Consider the following 16,443-nt stretch of genomic DNA (forward strand, 5'->3'; position numbering starts at 1 on the left):
ATTTTTTAGACAAGAATTCAGAAATTAATTTATACTACTTGGCGGCCACTGCTTTTCAATGTTTACCTAACATAGTAACATAGTAGATGACGGCAGATAAAGACCCGAATGGTCCATCCAGTCTGCCCAACCTGATTCAATTTAAATTTTTTTTTTTTTCTTCTTAGCTATTTCTGGGCAAGAATCCAAAGCTTTACCCGGTACTGTGCTTGGGTTCCAACTGCCGAAATCTCTGTTAAGACTTACTCCAGCCCATCTACACCCTCCCAGCCATTGAAGCCCTCCCTGCCCATCCTCCACCAAACGGCCATACACAGACCGTACAAGTCTGCCCAGTAACTGGCCTTAGTTCAATCTTTAATATTATTTTCTGATTCTAAATCTTCTGTGTTCATCCCACGCTTCTTTGAACTCAGTCACAATTTTACTCTCCACCACCTCTCTCGGGAGCGCATTCCAGGCATCCACTACCCTCTCCGTAAAGTAGAATTTCCTAACATTGCCCCTGAATCTACCATCCCTCAACCTCAAATTATGTCCTCTGGTTTTTACCATTTTCCTTCCTCTGGAAAAGATTTTGTTCTATGTTAATACCCTTCAAGTATTGAACGTCTGAATCATATCATCATTGGGAGCTTGATTAGCTACTTTTAGAGTCAAGCTTTTTAGTTATGCAGATGATATCACGGTTATACTATTGGTTTCATCCCTACCATCAAAATGTTGTAGTTGGTATCTTTGGTGGAAGAATGGATGAAAGAGTATAAATCGAAGCTTAACCCAGAGAAAACTAAACTTTTTTTGGCCACGCCTACTAGCCAAATGAAGCTAAGGGGGGACAAGTTCAGGACTAATATCAGGAAGTTCTGCTTCACGCAACGAGTGGTGGACACCTGGAATGCTCTCCCAGAGGAGGTTATTGCGGAATCCACCGTTCTAGGATTTAAAAGCAAACTAGATGCACATTTCCTTACGAGAGACATAGAAGGATATAGGTGACTAAAAATTACGCCAGGTTTGCGGATCGCCGGACTTGATGGACCGAAGGTCTGATCCGGAGATGGCGCTTCTTATGAAGGATAATTTGAATCTGAATGGAAAAGTTTATCCAATAGAGTTCACCATAAAAGTTTTAAGAGTGTATTTAGATAAGAACTTGACATTGAGTGTAGCGAATGACACGGGGACACATTTTCCCCCGTCCTCGCCAGTTTTGTCGCAGTCTCTGTCCCATTCCTGTAAACGCTGCCTTAATCGCACAAGTCTCAAACACTTATGATTTTAAAGTGTTTGAGGCTTGTGTAGATGAGGACAGAACATGTAGTAATGGGGCAGGGACAGGAAAAGAACTTGCCAGGATGGGACGAGAACATTTGTCCTCGTGTCATTCTCTAATTGAGCGCACAAATTGTAAATGCGGTAGCTCATAAAAGCTTCTTTACACTTTGACAGCTGCGTTCTCTTAGATCTTATTTTGATGATTTATCAGCTATTAGTACAGGCATTAGTTCTGTCAATTTTAGACTAATGTAATATTGTTTATCTTGGATGGTATTAAAAACCTCCACAGACTTCATTAATCCAGAATACAGCAGTATGTTTGATATTTCATTTAAGAAAATTTGACCACGTAACCCCTTACACTGCAAATTACGTCGGCTTCTATTTGATGCAAGAACTATTTTTTAATTTGGTTGCTTATGTTACAAGGTGCTCCATGGTCACGTTCCAGAATATGTAGTAGATCTTTTCTCTTTTAATAATTCCCAGCGTTCTTTACGTAATTTCACTTTTTTTTTGGGGGGTGTTATCCTTCAGCAAAGGTCAGTACACATAAAAAATATATAGCACGAACATTGTCATGTCAGGTTGCTCATTGGAAACTAGTTACATTTTTAATAATGTTATCTAAATCTTATCTACATTTCAGGAATCTTTGAAAAAACTTACTGTTTAGGAAGTTTTTAGAGTAATGATATTTATATTACTTTGACATTATAATTCACTGTATATGTACAGTTCTCTTTGCTATGTTACCCGCATTGAACTGATAGAGACGTTCAAATACGTTACTGGCCGTATTGAGGTGGAAGAAGATATCTTCTTCCTTACAGGCCCTACGGCGACAAGAGGGCATCCGCTAAAAATCAGGGGCGGGAGATTCCATAGTGACACTAGGATTCCATAGTGACACTAGGAAGTACTTCTTCACCGAAAGGGAGGTTGACCGTTGGAATGATCTTCCACTTCAGGTAGTTGAGGCCAGTAACGTAACTGACTTTAAGATCAAATGGGATCATTTATTGTTTCATTGCCCATTTATTATGAATTTTTGGAAATCAATTTGGGACCAAATTAATAATTTATTAGATAACCCAGTGGCATTATCCTATGATACTGTGATATTTGGTACGGAAATGAGAGCAAAAAGTCAGATTTCTGCGAATAACAATAAATTACTACTTATAATGACTGGTGTTGCCATTCAGCAAATCACATTTAATTGGAAGGATTGGAGGAGATTAAATTATAACTTCTGGTGGAACTCTTTATGCCATATCTATAAAACGGAAAGGTTTATTGCATTACAGAGGGGTTATTTTAAGAAGTTTCAAGATGTGTGGAAAACATTAACGAAGTATTGTAACGATTAATTTAAAATTGTTTCCCTTATATTTATCAATTTAAGGTGCAGGGAGGGGGGATTTTATTATTACATGTTTTATATGATAATGGAATATATGGGAAGGAGGGTTGGGATAGGGGAGGGGATAAGTATTTATGAAATGTATCAATGATTGTTTGTAAGTGATGTATTTATTGTTAATGTGAATGAGTATATTTTATCACTTAATGTAATCTTGAAAATGAATAAAGAATATTAAAAAAAAAAAAAAGATCAAATGGGATCAACACGTGGGCTCACTTCAAAGAAGAACTTGGAGGGGAGGGTTATTTGAGTGGGCCGACTTGTTGGGCCGTGGGCTCTTTTCTGCCGTCATATTCTATGTTTCTATGAAAGGTATTGCGGGATAGAAATAAAGTTTTGTGTTATGTTAATCACCTCTAGCAATCCTACCAAAATCTCCATTGCTTTTCTGGCATAAAATAAAGTGTGCAGCAGGGGCTCAAGGGGCCGGATTCTGTAAACGGCATCTATAAAAAAGGTGCCGGCCCAATGTCAATCATGCTTAGGCATCATTTAAACAATCTCGCCTAATATAGGCCAGGGTTTTACTGGCCTACATTGTAGACGCCAAGTTCTTTTGAGAATCACACCTAAGGTCATCGCCGATTATAACTACACCTACTTTGACCTTGGGCACCGCTAGGCACCTTACTGTAGATGCGATTTCAACACCTACCCTAGTAGGTGCCTCCCGGTGCCTACTTTTCAAAATGAGTTTAATAGATTTTTAACGGCACGGTCCATTACTGTGCCAATTAAATCAATTAATCTGGGCAGCAGTAGGGTGCCTATCGCCACCCAACTTATGGTGCCATTTACAGAATCAGGCCCAAGGTGTCTGGCTGTAGTGCTTATTGATAATAACTGATATCAAATCTCCCATTCCAGTAGACAACTTATGAACGCAAGTCCTGGAAACGCACCTGTCTTGTCATTTGCCAGACAGAGTCCATAAACTGCAGGAAAACAGGGGATCTGTCTGCATCAGCATGGTTCCTATCTCCATGACCAATTCTCTGCAAATCACAAAAACATAATCTCAGTATAAGATGTCATCTTAAACTAGTGAACTTCTAGAAATAGTCCATGAGGCAAATGGCATGCTCATCACTGAGGATTGGGGAGAACAGAGGCTTTGCAGCAGAGGTAGCAGTTACAAAATATGGAGAGCAAACGTATCTAGAAAAAAAAATCAGACGGTCGAACGCAAGGCTGCCAAGTCCGATCCTCGAGATTCTACTGGAGGCCAGGCTTTCAGGATATCCACATGGAATAATGCATGAGAAGAGATTTGCCTGCACTGCCTTCTGGTATCAAACTCTCCTTATGCATATCCATTGTGTGGAATATCCTGAAAACCTGGCCAGCCAGTAGGATCCGAGGACCAGACATGGGCAGCCCTGGTCAAGAACAGAAAATAAAACTAAAAGAAACATACCTGTAGCAAGTGTTCTCTAAGGACAGCAGGACTTACTGTAAATCCCCACATATAGGCGAGGTCACCAATAGAGCCCAGCATGGATTGCACTATCCCAGCCACTTTTCTAGAGCTTTTCAGCTGTCATCCAGGACCTCCTTAGTCCATAACAAGCTACTAATGCAGCCATGACATGACCCTGAAGAATCGATTCAGCCCGAGTGAAAGAAAAGGAAATGCAGTCTGCTAGCCCACTTGAAAGTGTGTGTTTGTCGATGGCAGACCCCCATCCTATTTTGTGTCAAAAGAAACAAACAACTAGGTGGAGTTTGTGGGTCTTTGTCTGTTCCAGATAGCAGGTCAAGGCCCTCTTACTCCAAAATATGAAGTTTGTTTTCACCCTTGTGAGCATGAGGTTTTGGGGAAAAATGTTGGCAGAACAATCGACTCATTAAGATGAAACACTGACACTAACTTAGGAAGGAACTTATAAAAGGTCTTACACACATAGTATTATCGAAAATGTACTGTAAGGAGGATAATAATAATAACTTTATTCTTCTATACCGCCACAATCTTGCGACTTCTAGGCAGTTTACAATCAAGAGTGCTGGACATTCAGCGAAATACAATAAGTAGATATTCAGAGGAAATACAGAGATCAGAGACCTCAGGAGGCAATAGTATAGAAATACAATTTGCTGAGCGAAAATGTAATATGTACATTTTAGTAGGTAATGTCCGACAGGACCTGTTGGGGATAAATAGCAACGTTAAGTTACGATAAGATGAAGATAACAGATTATATTTCTAACAGTGCTGTAAGTTCAGGTGGAATAGGGAGGGGGGAGGGAGAGGGAGCACGGGTCAATTGTTTAGGTATTTCTGGAACAGGTATGTTTTTAGGCGTTTCCTGAATTCCCCGTATGTAGTGGGCGAAAGCAGTTGGTCTAGGTCTTTGCCCCATAGGACTGCTTGGTGAGAGAGAAGGTGTTCGTGGTGTTTTTTCATTTTGCAGCCTCTAACTGGAGGGGAAATGAGTTTTGGGGGGGTGTTTCTCTTGAGTTTGTTATTAGAAAATGCGAAAAGGTCCGTTATGTACTTGGGGGTCAGGCCTTATACTAGGGCCTGGAGCTTACTGACCCTGTGAGCTGACCTTCCAAGTACTTGAAAAGGAACTTTCATCAGCTGGATTAAAATGACACTGAGATCCCATGACACTGCAGAGACTTTGATGGGAAACTTCAATAGAAGAAATCCTTGAATGAAAAGAATTAAGGGCTGATAGAGATGGCTTTACTTTCTATATAATAAGCACCAACTGCACTAAGGTGAACCCTAACCGATTTAGGGGGGAAATTATCAAAGTGAGCTACCATTAAGATGGGTTATTTTACCACCAGTCATGCTATTTTAGCACAGAGTCTTGTTGCATAAAATGTGCATAGATTCTTTTGACTCTTCCTCTGATATGTTCTTGACCAGCCAATCATCTAAGCAGGGAAACATGTGCATTCCCAGTCTGTGTAGAGATGCTGTGATGACCTGCTAGGCACTTTGCAAAGACTCTTGGTGCCAACACAAGGCCAAATGGCAGTAGGCAATACTGGAACTGACATTTCCCTATTCACGAGCTCCCTTCTAGGGTTTTGCAGCTGCTCCCCGGCTCAAACCTGGAATTTTTACCTGTCCCTAACAGCATCTGGGCACTAACACCCCCTAGGGACTAGAAAAAGCTAAGCCAGCAGCTCACGCCCCACACGTGCCGCGCAGCACATGGGACATGGCCGATCCTCAGGACAGCTATCCAGCACAAATCTGGCACAAATCCAATGTAGCTTGCCCTGAGGAGTACATCACACCTGTTTTTGAGCAAAACTGAGGTGTTCTGAGGCAGATATAGGCTTTTAATTTCAAATTGAAAAATCCAAGATGGCTGCCACAGCAGCAATTTTAAGGCCAAAATCAGCCTAGGGATGCTGCACTGCTTGTTTCTTTGGACTATCTCTCAGGCCCCAACGAACTGGCCGTAGACCTCAACCCCCACTGGAACCTTGCACACTCAAACAGAGAGAGGAAAGCAGTCAGCCTCAATCCTAGGTAAACCACCACGGAGCCACTCAGCCTGCGCTCAAGCTCACTGTGGACAAAACATGATGTGAGCCTCGCTCCCAAGCGATCAGTCCCTGAGCACCCCAACTGTTAGTGCAGACTGTTCCAAGTGGGTGCACTGCAGAGCAGTCTGCCCCTTGGAATCAGACCCTTGATCTTATAGTCTGAGCTCTCCCGCAGTCAGAGATGCCCCAAGATTGGAATCCTCTGCAGCACCGAAAAAAACTCAAAGGGTAGGCAAAAACCAAATTTAATTGAAAAATAAATATGAGCAGAAAAGAGACGCCTATCATCTCGCTTGTAGAGAAATAATTGAGGAACAGTAAGATAGCCCAGAGGGATGGGAGGCGGAGCAAAGGAATGCTAATGAGGTGCTACAAAATTCTCACAAGAAGCTGCTGACTACCCGAAAGTTCAGGAATAAAGTGTTTGTTGCACCAGAAGTGGTTTTGAGGCAAACGAAGCTTCATATTAACAATGTAACTGCATGCTGATAGTAAATGACACCAAATGAATTACTGGCAGGCTTCTTTTAAAGTTATTGCAACTGTACAGTAGCAAAAACATTTAGAACATTTTTGAAATTAATCAAAATAATCCCCCCTTTTACTAAACCACGATAGCGGTTATTAGCGCAGGGAGCTGTGCTGCTCCCGATGCTCATAGAATTCCTATGAGCGTTGGGATCAGTGCAGAGCATTCAGTGTGGCTCCCTGTGCTAATAACCGCTATTGTGGTTTAGTAAAAAGGGGGGGAGGGGAAATAATTCTAAAAAATTTGATCATGTAACACCACTTCTCAAAGAGGCGCATTGGCTTCCTGTTAATTACAGAATCACTTATAAGTTATGTATAATTATCTTTAAAACTTTGATCAACAAGACCCCTGCTTTTTTATATAGGTCACTTATTCCATATTCTGCAAAGAGAATTTTACGATCTAGCGAACAAGATCTGCTAGCGATTCCATCATTAAAAATCATTAATACAAGGAGACAATTTATTTTTTCTTGTACGGCACCGCAAACATGGAACGCCCTCCCTATTACTTTACGGGAGGAGAAAGACCTTGGAAAATTTAAAACTGAGTTAAAAACTTTCCTTTTTAAAGATGCCTTTTCAACATAATTTTATACTTCATGAATTATATTTATTTGGTTAGACCTGTTTTAACTATATTCCTTTTGTATTTTCCCTCAATGTTTCTTCTTTACTTTAAAATTGTATTTCATCCCTCCTTTCCTTATGTTTAACAATGTTAAATTTAGAGTATTTTAGCCATTATTTAAAAATTGTATGTATTGTAATGTATTACATTGTTATTGTTTTTCGTTTTTTATATTGTAAATTTTAAATGTACATTGCTTAGAATATCCGATTAAGCGATTTATCAAGTCCCCTAATAAACTTGAACTTGAAACTTGAAATATGAGTTACTGGACACTTGCAGAAAAATGAGTTTATCAGTGCAACTTTTGATTTCTTCTTTACAGGCCTCAAGTTTTACGATGGTTTTTTGTCATTATTTTAAAACCAAACCATTTCAAGCAGCAAACTTCTCTCAATGGCACGGGCTGCATCTATATAAAAGAGCGAGCAGAATCTGTCACCGTTGCTATTTTTGCTTCTTTTCAGTGGCAAGGCCCTTGTGCACAGATATGTTCCAGTTTAGAGTGATTCCGTCTTAGAGATTATGACAGACTGACTATCTCAGCACTGGTTGCCGTACATGAAGAAGGACACGGTACTACTCGAAAGAGTCCAGAGAAGATGGTTAAGGGGTTGGAGGAGCTGCCATACAGCAAAAGATTAGAGAAACTGGGCCTCTCCCTCGAACAGAGGAGATTGAGAGGGGACATGATCGAAACATTCAAGGTACTGAAGGGGATAGACTTAGTAGACAAGGACAGGTTGTTCACCCTCTCCAGGGTAGGGAGAACAAGACGGCATACTCTAAAGTTGAAAGGGGATAGATTCCGTCTAAAATAAGGAAGTTCTTCTTCACCCAGATAGTCGTAGAAAACTGGAATGCTTTTCCAGAGTCTGTCATAGGGGAAAACACCCTCCAGGGATTCAAGACAAAGTTAGACAAGTTCCTACTGAACAAGGACGTATGCTGGTAGGGCTAGTCTCAGTTAGGGCACTGGTCTTTGACCAGAGGGCCACCGCGTGAGCGGACTGCAGGGCAAGATGGACCACTTGTCTGAGCCAGCAGCGGCAATTCTTATGTTCTCAGAAATGTATTTTTTGCACTTCATATATTCTCATGCTGTTAGCAGTTAAGATTGAAAAAGATTTGAAACTATACTTTTAATAAAAATATTGTAGTTTGAATAATTCAAAATAATGTATACTCACAAGTTGAAACCTATGTCCAAAACTAAGCCATTCCTTTTCAATAAGCACTTGAAATCCCCTGATGGTTCGATAAAAGCCATCCAGCATTAGCATTGCCAGTGAGGTAAGCTGAGACGTGCGGTCCCAGCCATCGCTGCAGTGCACGACAACAGATGTCTTTCCCGATTCCACCTTATCTGCAATCCTGAGAGCTCCTGCAAGGATCAGCTAAAGCAAGAAGAAGGAAAGAAAATACAGCAACAATTCTGCTATTAAAGATTTAAAAAAAACCCAAGTGTAAGTACAATTGGTAAAGAGGGAAATTTCTAGACCTCAATTCAGTTATGTCACTTGTGTAGGTGGCCTGAGGTCGACTTTCCCCAGACATTTAAAATTATATTGTTTTCTCACAGCTAAGATAAACATTGTTGGGGTTTGTTTTTTTTTTTTTTTTTTGGGGGGGGTCTGGAAGCATACTCTTCCAACTGAACATAATAGCATTGTCTGGTATCATACAACTCTAAAGGAACATATCAGTTATGGTTTAAATAATAAATTACATACATATTATACAGGGTGTCCCAAAAGTCACTGTACACTTTTTTTTTCCTATCTCGTTCCAGATATCATTTGCAGAGACTTGAGGCCATCAGCGAAAGAATAAGCGCTGTAACTTGTCACAGCTCGAGGAAAGAATACGCACGGCTTGCAATGAGGTCAGGGAAGAGATGCTGCAAAACTTCGGAGAGGCTTGCGTCCAAAGGTGGCTGAAAGTTTTCGAAAATGGAGGCGCTCATGTGGAGATATACAACTAGTCTTCGAGGCGTTGGAACGTGATGGCAAGCCTAGTAAAATGGCAACGACTCTTTCGTTAATGCTAAGAATATGAATAAACTCAGTTTCTTGTGTAATTTTAAAGAATTTATTAAAAGTGTGTAGTGACTTTTGGGACACCCGGTATATCTGGTGTCTGTAAGAGAGATGGAGGGAGCTGAACACGACAGGAGAAGTAGCCTACTCGTCTACAAACCTAAGGAACAAGATTCAATTCCCACCGAGCTCCCTCCAACTCTGGGCAAGTCACTTGACTCTTTACATAGTAACATAGTAGATGACGGCAGATAAAGACCCGAATGGTCCATCCAGTCTGCCCAACCTGATTCAATTTAAGGACCTGTATAGAATATGAAACCGCAGAAAAGCAGTACATTCCTCCCTCCGTATTCGCAGAGGTTGGGGGCGGTACATAACTGCGAATAACTTTTTATATGTTATTCGCGTTTTTTTTTTTTTGTAACAGCCAGCGTTAATATATTGAAATCACAAATAACAACAATGATCATATTTGTGACTTTTGTGGAAAACAAAGTTATTTATTGCATAACAATACAATAATACAGTACTTTATATTTCTTTGTACTATCTCAACAAGGCAAAAAAAAGTTTCAATACTGGAAAATACAGTATTAAAAAAGCAGCGATTTTGAAAGCTGGGAAGCAGCGATTTTCTCTGTGCACTCTGGGATGCAGTGTTTTTCTCTGTGCATGCTGGGAAGCAGCAATTGTGAAAGCTGGGAAGCACCAAACTTTTTATCGGTAAAGTACTTTACTCATGATGTAATTTTTTTTTGGGGGGGAGGAGGAGTCAGCATGCGGAAAATTGTGAATAAGTGAAACCACGAGTGCTGAAACTGCGAATATGGAGGGAGAAGTGTACTGTGTACCATCCCCTTTCACCCCAGGAGACCAGAGAATACCTGGACAGATATGGCAATGCTATTTTTAAGGCTGAAATGGACTTTAAAAGCAACTCTAGTAGTTGGAGGCTCAGGACGGTGCTGGGAAGACTTCTACGATCTATGTTCCAAAAATGCCAAAGAAAGGCAATATTCAAGTATATTACATCACATTCATTGTTCAAGTTCTATTTTGATTTGATAAATCGCTTATTCAAATTACTAAGCGAGTTACAGCAGAATAAGATAAATATGCATTTAGACATACTATTTAAAATTAACAATAATAGGTTGGACCGACAAGTTTACAAACTGGTTGATACACAGGGGGTGGAGGGGTAAAGTTACAATTCAATGCTTTAAAATGAAAACAGAGCCATGGAAGAAACATTAGGGAGGGAATAGTATAAACCTGGAAGGTAACTACTTTAGCATTTAAGGATAGTTTAAAGATTAAAAGCATCTTTAAAAAGGAAGCTTTTAAAATTATTTTTAAAATAGCTGAGATCCTTTTCCTCTCTAATGTTTTGGGGCAAAGTATTCCAAAGTTGGGGGGCCATCACCGAAAACATGTCACGTCTTCTAGTTCCGATGACTTTCAAAGAGGGAACTGCTAAGAGCTTTTGGACAGTAGATCGAAGGGAACGTGGTATATTATAAGGAATAAGCATTCTATTGATAAATTGTGGTTCATTGGAAGACAAAGTTTTAAACACTAAGAGTAATATTTTAAAGGTGATAACGGTGATTTATTGGAAGCCAGGGTGAATTGATCAGAAATGGGGTAACATGATCATATTTTTTTACCATTATGAATAAGTTTGACAGCTGTGTTTTGTATTATTTGAAGACACTTTTTTTCCTTTTGTGTGATGTTTATTAATAATGAACTGATAAAGACTGTTGTGCAGATCTTGTCAACTTCTCCTAGAGAAATGGTGAAAAGGTATTTTATGGAAATATTGGAAATTCCTGAAAGCTCTTTACCTCCTCTTACAAGAGTGTACTATCTTCCTGCCAAGCCCCAATCCAAAGAAGAAGAAAAAATTGAGGAATCCCGGGATAGACTATTGAACATTTCCGCAATTCTGGAACAATCGGATAGAGAATTGGCTGTTCCAGCCACTCTCTTGTTGTCTGTGGCTTTGGCTCCAGACAAGGATTGGATATTAAAACTTTTCTTTAAAAATAGGTCCAAGGACTTCCTGGGATATCATATTCAGATTTTTCCTGATGTCTCTAGAGAGACTCAAAAGAGAAGAAAAGAATTTCTACTTCTGAAACCTGGAGTGGTTCAAATAGGGGGTATTTTCTTTTTGAGATATCCATGTAAATGTGTAGTCAGATATTTATCTTTGAAGTATATTTTTACAGAGCCGTCTCATCTGATTAGTTTTCTCTCAGCGAAACATCTTGAGAAAGGAATAACAGCGCCCATGGAAGGTTAGCTCCCTGCACTGTAGTAGAACATGGACTTCCTCTTAACCTATATAAATTGTTCTACTCTTTAAATCTTGGATCCAATACATGGAGGACTAGTGTGTGATCAATTAGATCATTTATGTATTTTTATTTTCAAATTGAATTATGTATTATGATATATCTTAATTTTGGAAACTTAGTTTATTATGTTATTTGATCTCACTTTACTGTACAAGATGTATATGCTTGATAATATTATAAAATTCTATAAATAAATAATAATAAAAAAAAAATGTTGTGCAGACTGGATGAGTCATCCAGGTCTTTTTATGCTGTCATTTACTAATTTATTATGTTTATAATGTTATCTACTTATACTTTGCAGATACCCGTTTATTTGATTGTTTTGTTGTTTATTTGATTCTCTGTCTTGTCATACATGTATCTGGATTATCCTGTATGGTTCTCCATGCCGAAATAAAGAGCTTAAAAAATAAAATGATAGGACATCCCTAGAAATTTTCCAAATACAGATATTATTATATTATGCTCATGCTAAACAAATTTAGGGGCCTTTTACTAAAGTTTAGTGTGCGCTAATGGACATTAGCATGCGTTAAATGCGCGTCCTATTTTATACCAATGAGCCATGTGGCATTTAGCATGCACTAAGCTTCTATAAAAGGTCTCCTTAATTTTTATTAAGGATATTTTCTGGATTTTGCTCATATCTTTTCAAGCACTGTTATATTCAATGCCAAAAAATGCAAAGTCATGCACCTGGGCAGCCAAAATCCATGCAAGACTTACACCCTTAATGGTGAGATCCTAACAAGAACTGAAGCAGAACGAGACTTAGGGGTGATCGTCAGTGAGAACATGAAGACTGCCAATCAAGTGGAGCAAACTTCAACAAAGGCAAGGCAAATCATAGGTTGCATACGCAGGAGTTTCGTCAGCTGAAGTCATTATGCCATTGTATAGATCCATGGTGAGGCCCCACCTGGAGTACTGTGTACAGTTCTGGAGGCCGCATTACCGTAAGGATGTGCGGAGACTTGAGTCGGTCCAAAGAATGGCCACCAGGATGGTCTCAGGACTCAAGAATCTCCTGTATGAGGAACGGCTGGATAAATTAAAGCTATACTCTCTCGAGGAACGCAGAGAGAGGGGTGACATGATCGAGACATTCAAGTATCTCACGGGTCGCATCAAGGTGGAAGAAGATATCTTCTTTTTCAAGGGTCCTGCAGCAACAAGAAGGCATCTGTGGAAAATCAGGGGCAGGAAACTGCACGGGGACACCAGGAAATTCTTTTTTACTGAAAGGGTAGTTGATCGCTGGAATAGTCTTCCACTCCAGGTCATTGAGGCCAGCAGCGTGCCTGATTTTAAGGCCAAATGGGACAGACACCTGGGATCTATTCACAGAGAAAGGTAGGGGAGGGTCCTTGGGGTGGGCAGACTAGATGGACCGTGGCCCTTATCTGCCGTCTATTTCTATGTTTCTATTTTTCTAAAGTAATTCACATATTGCATTGGAGATCAGGTTGTTTCATATCAGGCACGCCATATGATTTATTAAAGATTTAACATTACAATACTAATTCATTTTGACATGTGAATCACATTAAAACAAACAGACTACTACTCTACATCAGACACAGCTGCCATAACTCAGAAAACTATTTTGATAAATTATATCACATGCAATGCATACAAAGCAGCTCACCACTACACAATCTGTTTCTCACAAATCATAAGTGAAATGGTAGGATGGCTGTGTTAGTCCACTCTTTCAAGGTAATATGTAGAAATAAAACAAAGGAAAAAAAAATACCTTTTTTTATTGAACTAATTTAATGTAGTTTATGATTAGCTTTCGAAGGTAACCCCTTCTTCCTCAGATCAGAAATATGCAAATGTTGGTAAAATCAGTATATATAAAGGAAACATGAAAGCATTTCAGTGGTAGATGGAGAGAAAGAGGTGACAAAGCAGTTTGAATTTCTTTGTAGTGGGAAAGAAAGCCGAGGTCTTTGTTAAGTAGCAGATAAAGTGACAAAGCAGTTTTCCCACTAACAAAGAAATTTAAAAACTGCTCAAGCGCCAGAAAAAAATTCAGGAAGCGAGCTAGCTTTGATGGGAATGGTCCCCAAGCTCCTAAAATGTTAAGCAGGCTAGCTAATAGGTAGCACAGAGGGATTGGCCTACTAGCTGCAGACTCCAAGTCCGCTGCTTCTCTCAGGTAGATTTATCCCAGAAATACTGGGAACTCTGGAGCACCGAAATCCTCCAAAACTTGAAGAAAACCCCGGAAAATAAAAAAAGTTTTAAACAGAGCAGATCAGACACACACACTTACTGCAAGCATGCAGAAGGAAACACTGAAAAGGGCAGCATGCTCCACTGAGGAAGGAGGAGGAGCTGAAAGCTGTGTTTGATACCTTCTGCAAAGTGTGCGGATTTGGATTCACTATCTGCTTGTCCAGAATAACACATCTAATGCAACAGAACAAGAATTTCAAAGCTTCCAGGCCAGAAAAAAAAAAAAGCGTGTGGTGTGGTTGGACAATCCTACTCTAGATGTTGATATATCATGGTACCTATACCCAAACTGTGCTACTGCCAAGCCTCAAAATATAAAATAAAAGTAAAAACCCTGAGTGCAACCAGCTCAGTCCTCAACAGTTCCAACCAGTCTAGTTTTGTGGACAGTTCCAATGAATATGAATGAAATGGATCTGCATATTTATGCATGCAGAGTAGCAAGAACTTTAGTTCAGTTTCTCCACTAGCAGTAGTGAAGAAACTGAACTCTGATATGGCTTAAGCAAAGATCCAAGGTAAATAGTTTACCACGATTCTCTGGTAGCAGGTACATTTTGCAGCCATTGTCACAACCTTCAAATGAAGAGACACGATTAAAGCATGGCCCAAGGCATACCTTGATATGTTCTAGCCAATGTGTCGATTCCAAATTAGACAACCAGTGTGTATCTTGTATATTTGGATATACAATCTCCTTCAGCTTCCTCAGAGATTCTCTCATAACATGAATATTGTGGATATCTAGGAAGACTAATTCTGCATTCTGATAAGCATCTTCACTTTCATAACCACCTCCTTTCGCCTTGACAAGAAAGAAAAGAAAACATATTTAATGGCTCCACTGATTACACACCTAGGCCAATGCCAGCTTTGGTTTACACCCCAAGTGTTCCTAAAAGTTTTTCAACATCACCACCAATTTCATTACTTTTTAATAAACTGAAGGGCCCAAGAGCTACCTACAGTCCTGGCTAGAGGGCAACAGTATTACGGTACTTTAGTTTTGTGAAATGGTATATTTTACATCTTTGGTGTCTCTCCTGCTGGCACCAGAGCGTGAGCGTTTACATTCTTAGGATATACCCATATTTTATAAATTACTACTTAACTTGGTCAATCCATACTAAAAGGCAATGGGGCCCTTACAGTGGCATAGCGAGGGGCGGTGGCATCCCCCCGTGTCCTCCTCTCTACCTGTTTCTACTTTTTCCAAGCCAAACCTCCCCTGCCCGCTCCTTCTGTGCTACACTCTTTAAATCTTTGCCAGCGCGAGCAGCTTCTCTGGCCTGCTGTTCACGCTGGTCTTCCCTTTGACTTCACTTCCTGGCCCCATGACCCAGAAGTGATTTCAGAGGGCCGGCACAAACAGCAAGCTAGAGTAGTTGCTCATGCTGGTGAAAGATTTTAAAGAGGTACAGGAGTGTGGGGAAGGGAGAGCAAAAGCATGGCATGGGGTCTGGCGCCCCACCAAGACGACACCAGTGCTCCTTATTATGCCACTGGGATCCTTATGCTAAAGAGCATTTTAGTTGAGCTTAGCACACTATAATGTGTGATTTTAACACATAACAAATCCAAAGCTAACACTGCATCAAGGAGTATTCCCATCATTTTTTTAATTGTAGGTAATGCATTTATATGCAGATTAATGTGCGATACCCACGCCCCATTAATTCAGAAGAATTTACTGCCTTCTATTTAAGAGGCACTAAACGATCCCACACAAACTGTGTAATAGCCAGTTAGCACATGGTAAGTGCAACATGCTAGCTGCCTAACCCTTCCACACCTAATCTCCATACATGCCACACACATGTACATGAAGAGCTGATAAGCCATAAAAAGGTGATGAGCAAAGCATTCGGAAATAATTTCCTCTCAAAAGATTTCATTGATTGAGTCTTTTTTCCGAGAAGCACCAAGAGTATATCTTGGAGCTCTTGGCTTTTTAGACACTGGATTTGACCACCATGGAATTGTAAGGCAGCTGCTGCTTATTGATGTACAGAGTTCAGAAGGCTCTTGGATTCAAGTCAAAACCTTATTAATAGTTTGTTCAGAGAAGGTGTTCACACACTTTCTCATTTGTATATCCTTGGGAATTCTGTGAACAGGCACCATCAAAACTTCCTTCAATGGTAAAGGAATTGGGCTGCTCCTCCATTTCTAACAGCATTTCATTTTTGAAAGGGTGACATGAGACAATGAGAAAAATTGTTAAAAAGAAGCTAAAAGGTTCAGTCAATAAGGTTAGGACTTTAAATCAGGCATGGATGGTGTTTAAAAATACCATCTTGGAAGCTCAGATCAGATGTATTCCACATATTAACAAAGGTAAAAAGAAGAGAAAATGATAGCCAGCAGGGTTAAAAGGTGAAGTGAAAGAAGCTATAAGAGACA

The 16,443-nt window shown here is 39.9% G+C and overlaps 1 protein-coding gene across 2 annotated transcripts in view; it reads right to left on the reverse strand.

The window, feature by feature from the left end:
- Positions 1–16,443, reverse strand: part of MTMR2 (myotubularin related protein 2) — a 65,573-nt gene that overhangs the window by 20,327 nt on the left and 28,803 nt on the right. For both annotated transcript variants that reach the window (XM_033950603.1, XM_033950604.1), the window contains exons 9-11: positions 14,660–14,845; positions 8,576–8,782; positions 3,613–3,705 (exon numbers count right to left, since the gene is read on the reverse strand). In XM_033950603.1, the coding sequence (XP_033806494.1) occupies positions 3,613–3,705; positions 8,576–8,782; positions 14,660–14,845 (486 nt within the window). The remainder of the gene's footprint in view (positions 1–3,612; positions 3,706–8,575; positions 8,783–14,659; positions 14,846–16,443) is intronic.

The sequence above is a fragment of the Geotrypetes seraphini genome, chromosome 6 (assembly GCF_902459505.1).
Source record: "Geotrypetes seraphini chromosome 6, aGeoSer1.1, whole genome shotgun sequence".
In the NCBI taxonomy this organism is placed as follows: Eukaryota; Metazoa; Chordata; class Amphibia; order Gymnophiona; family Dermophiidae; genus Geotrypetes; species Geotrypetes seraphini.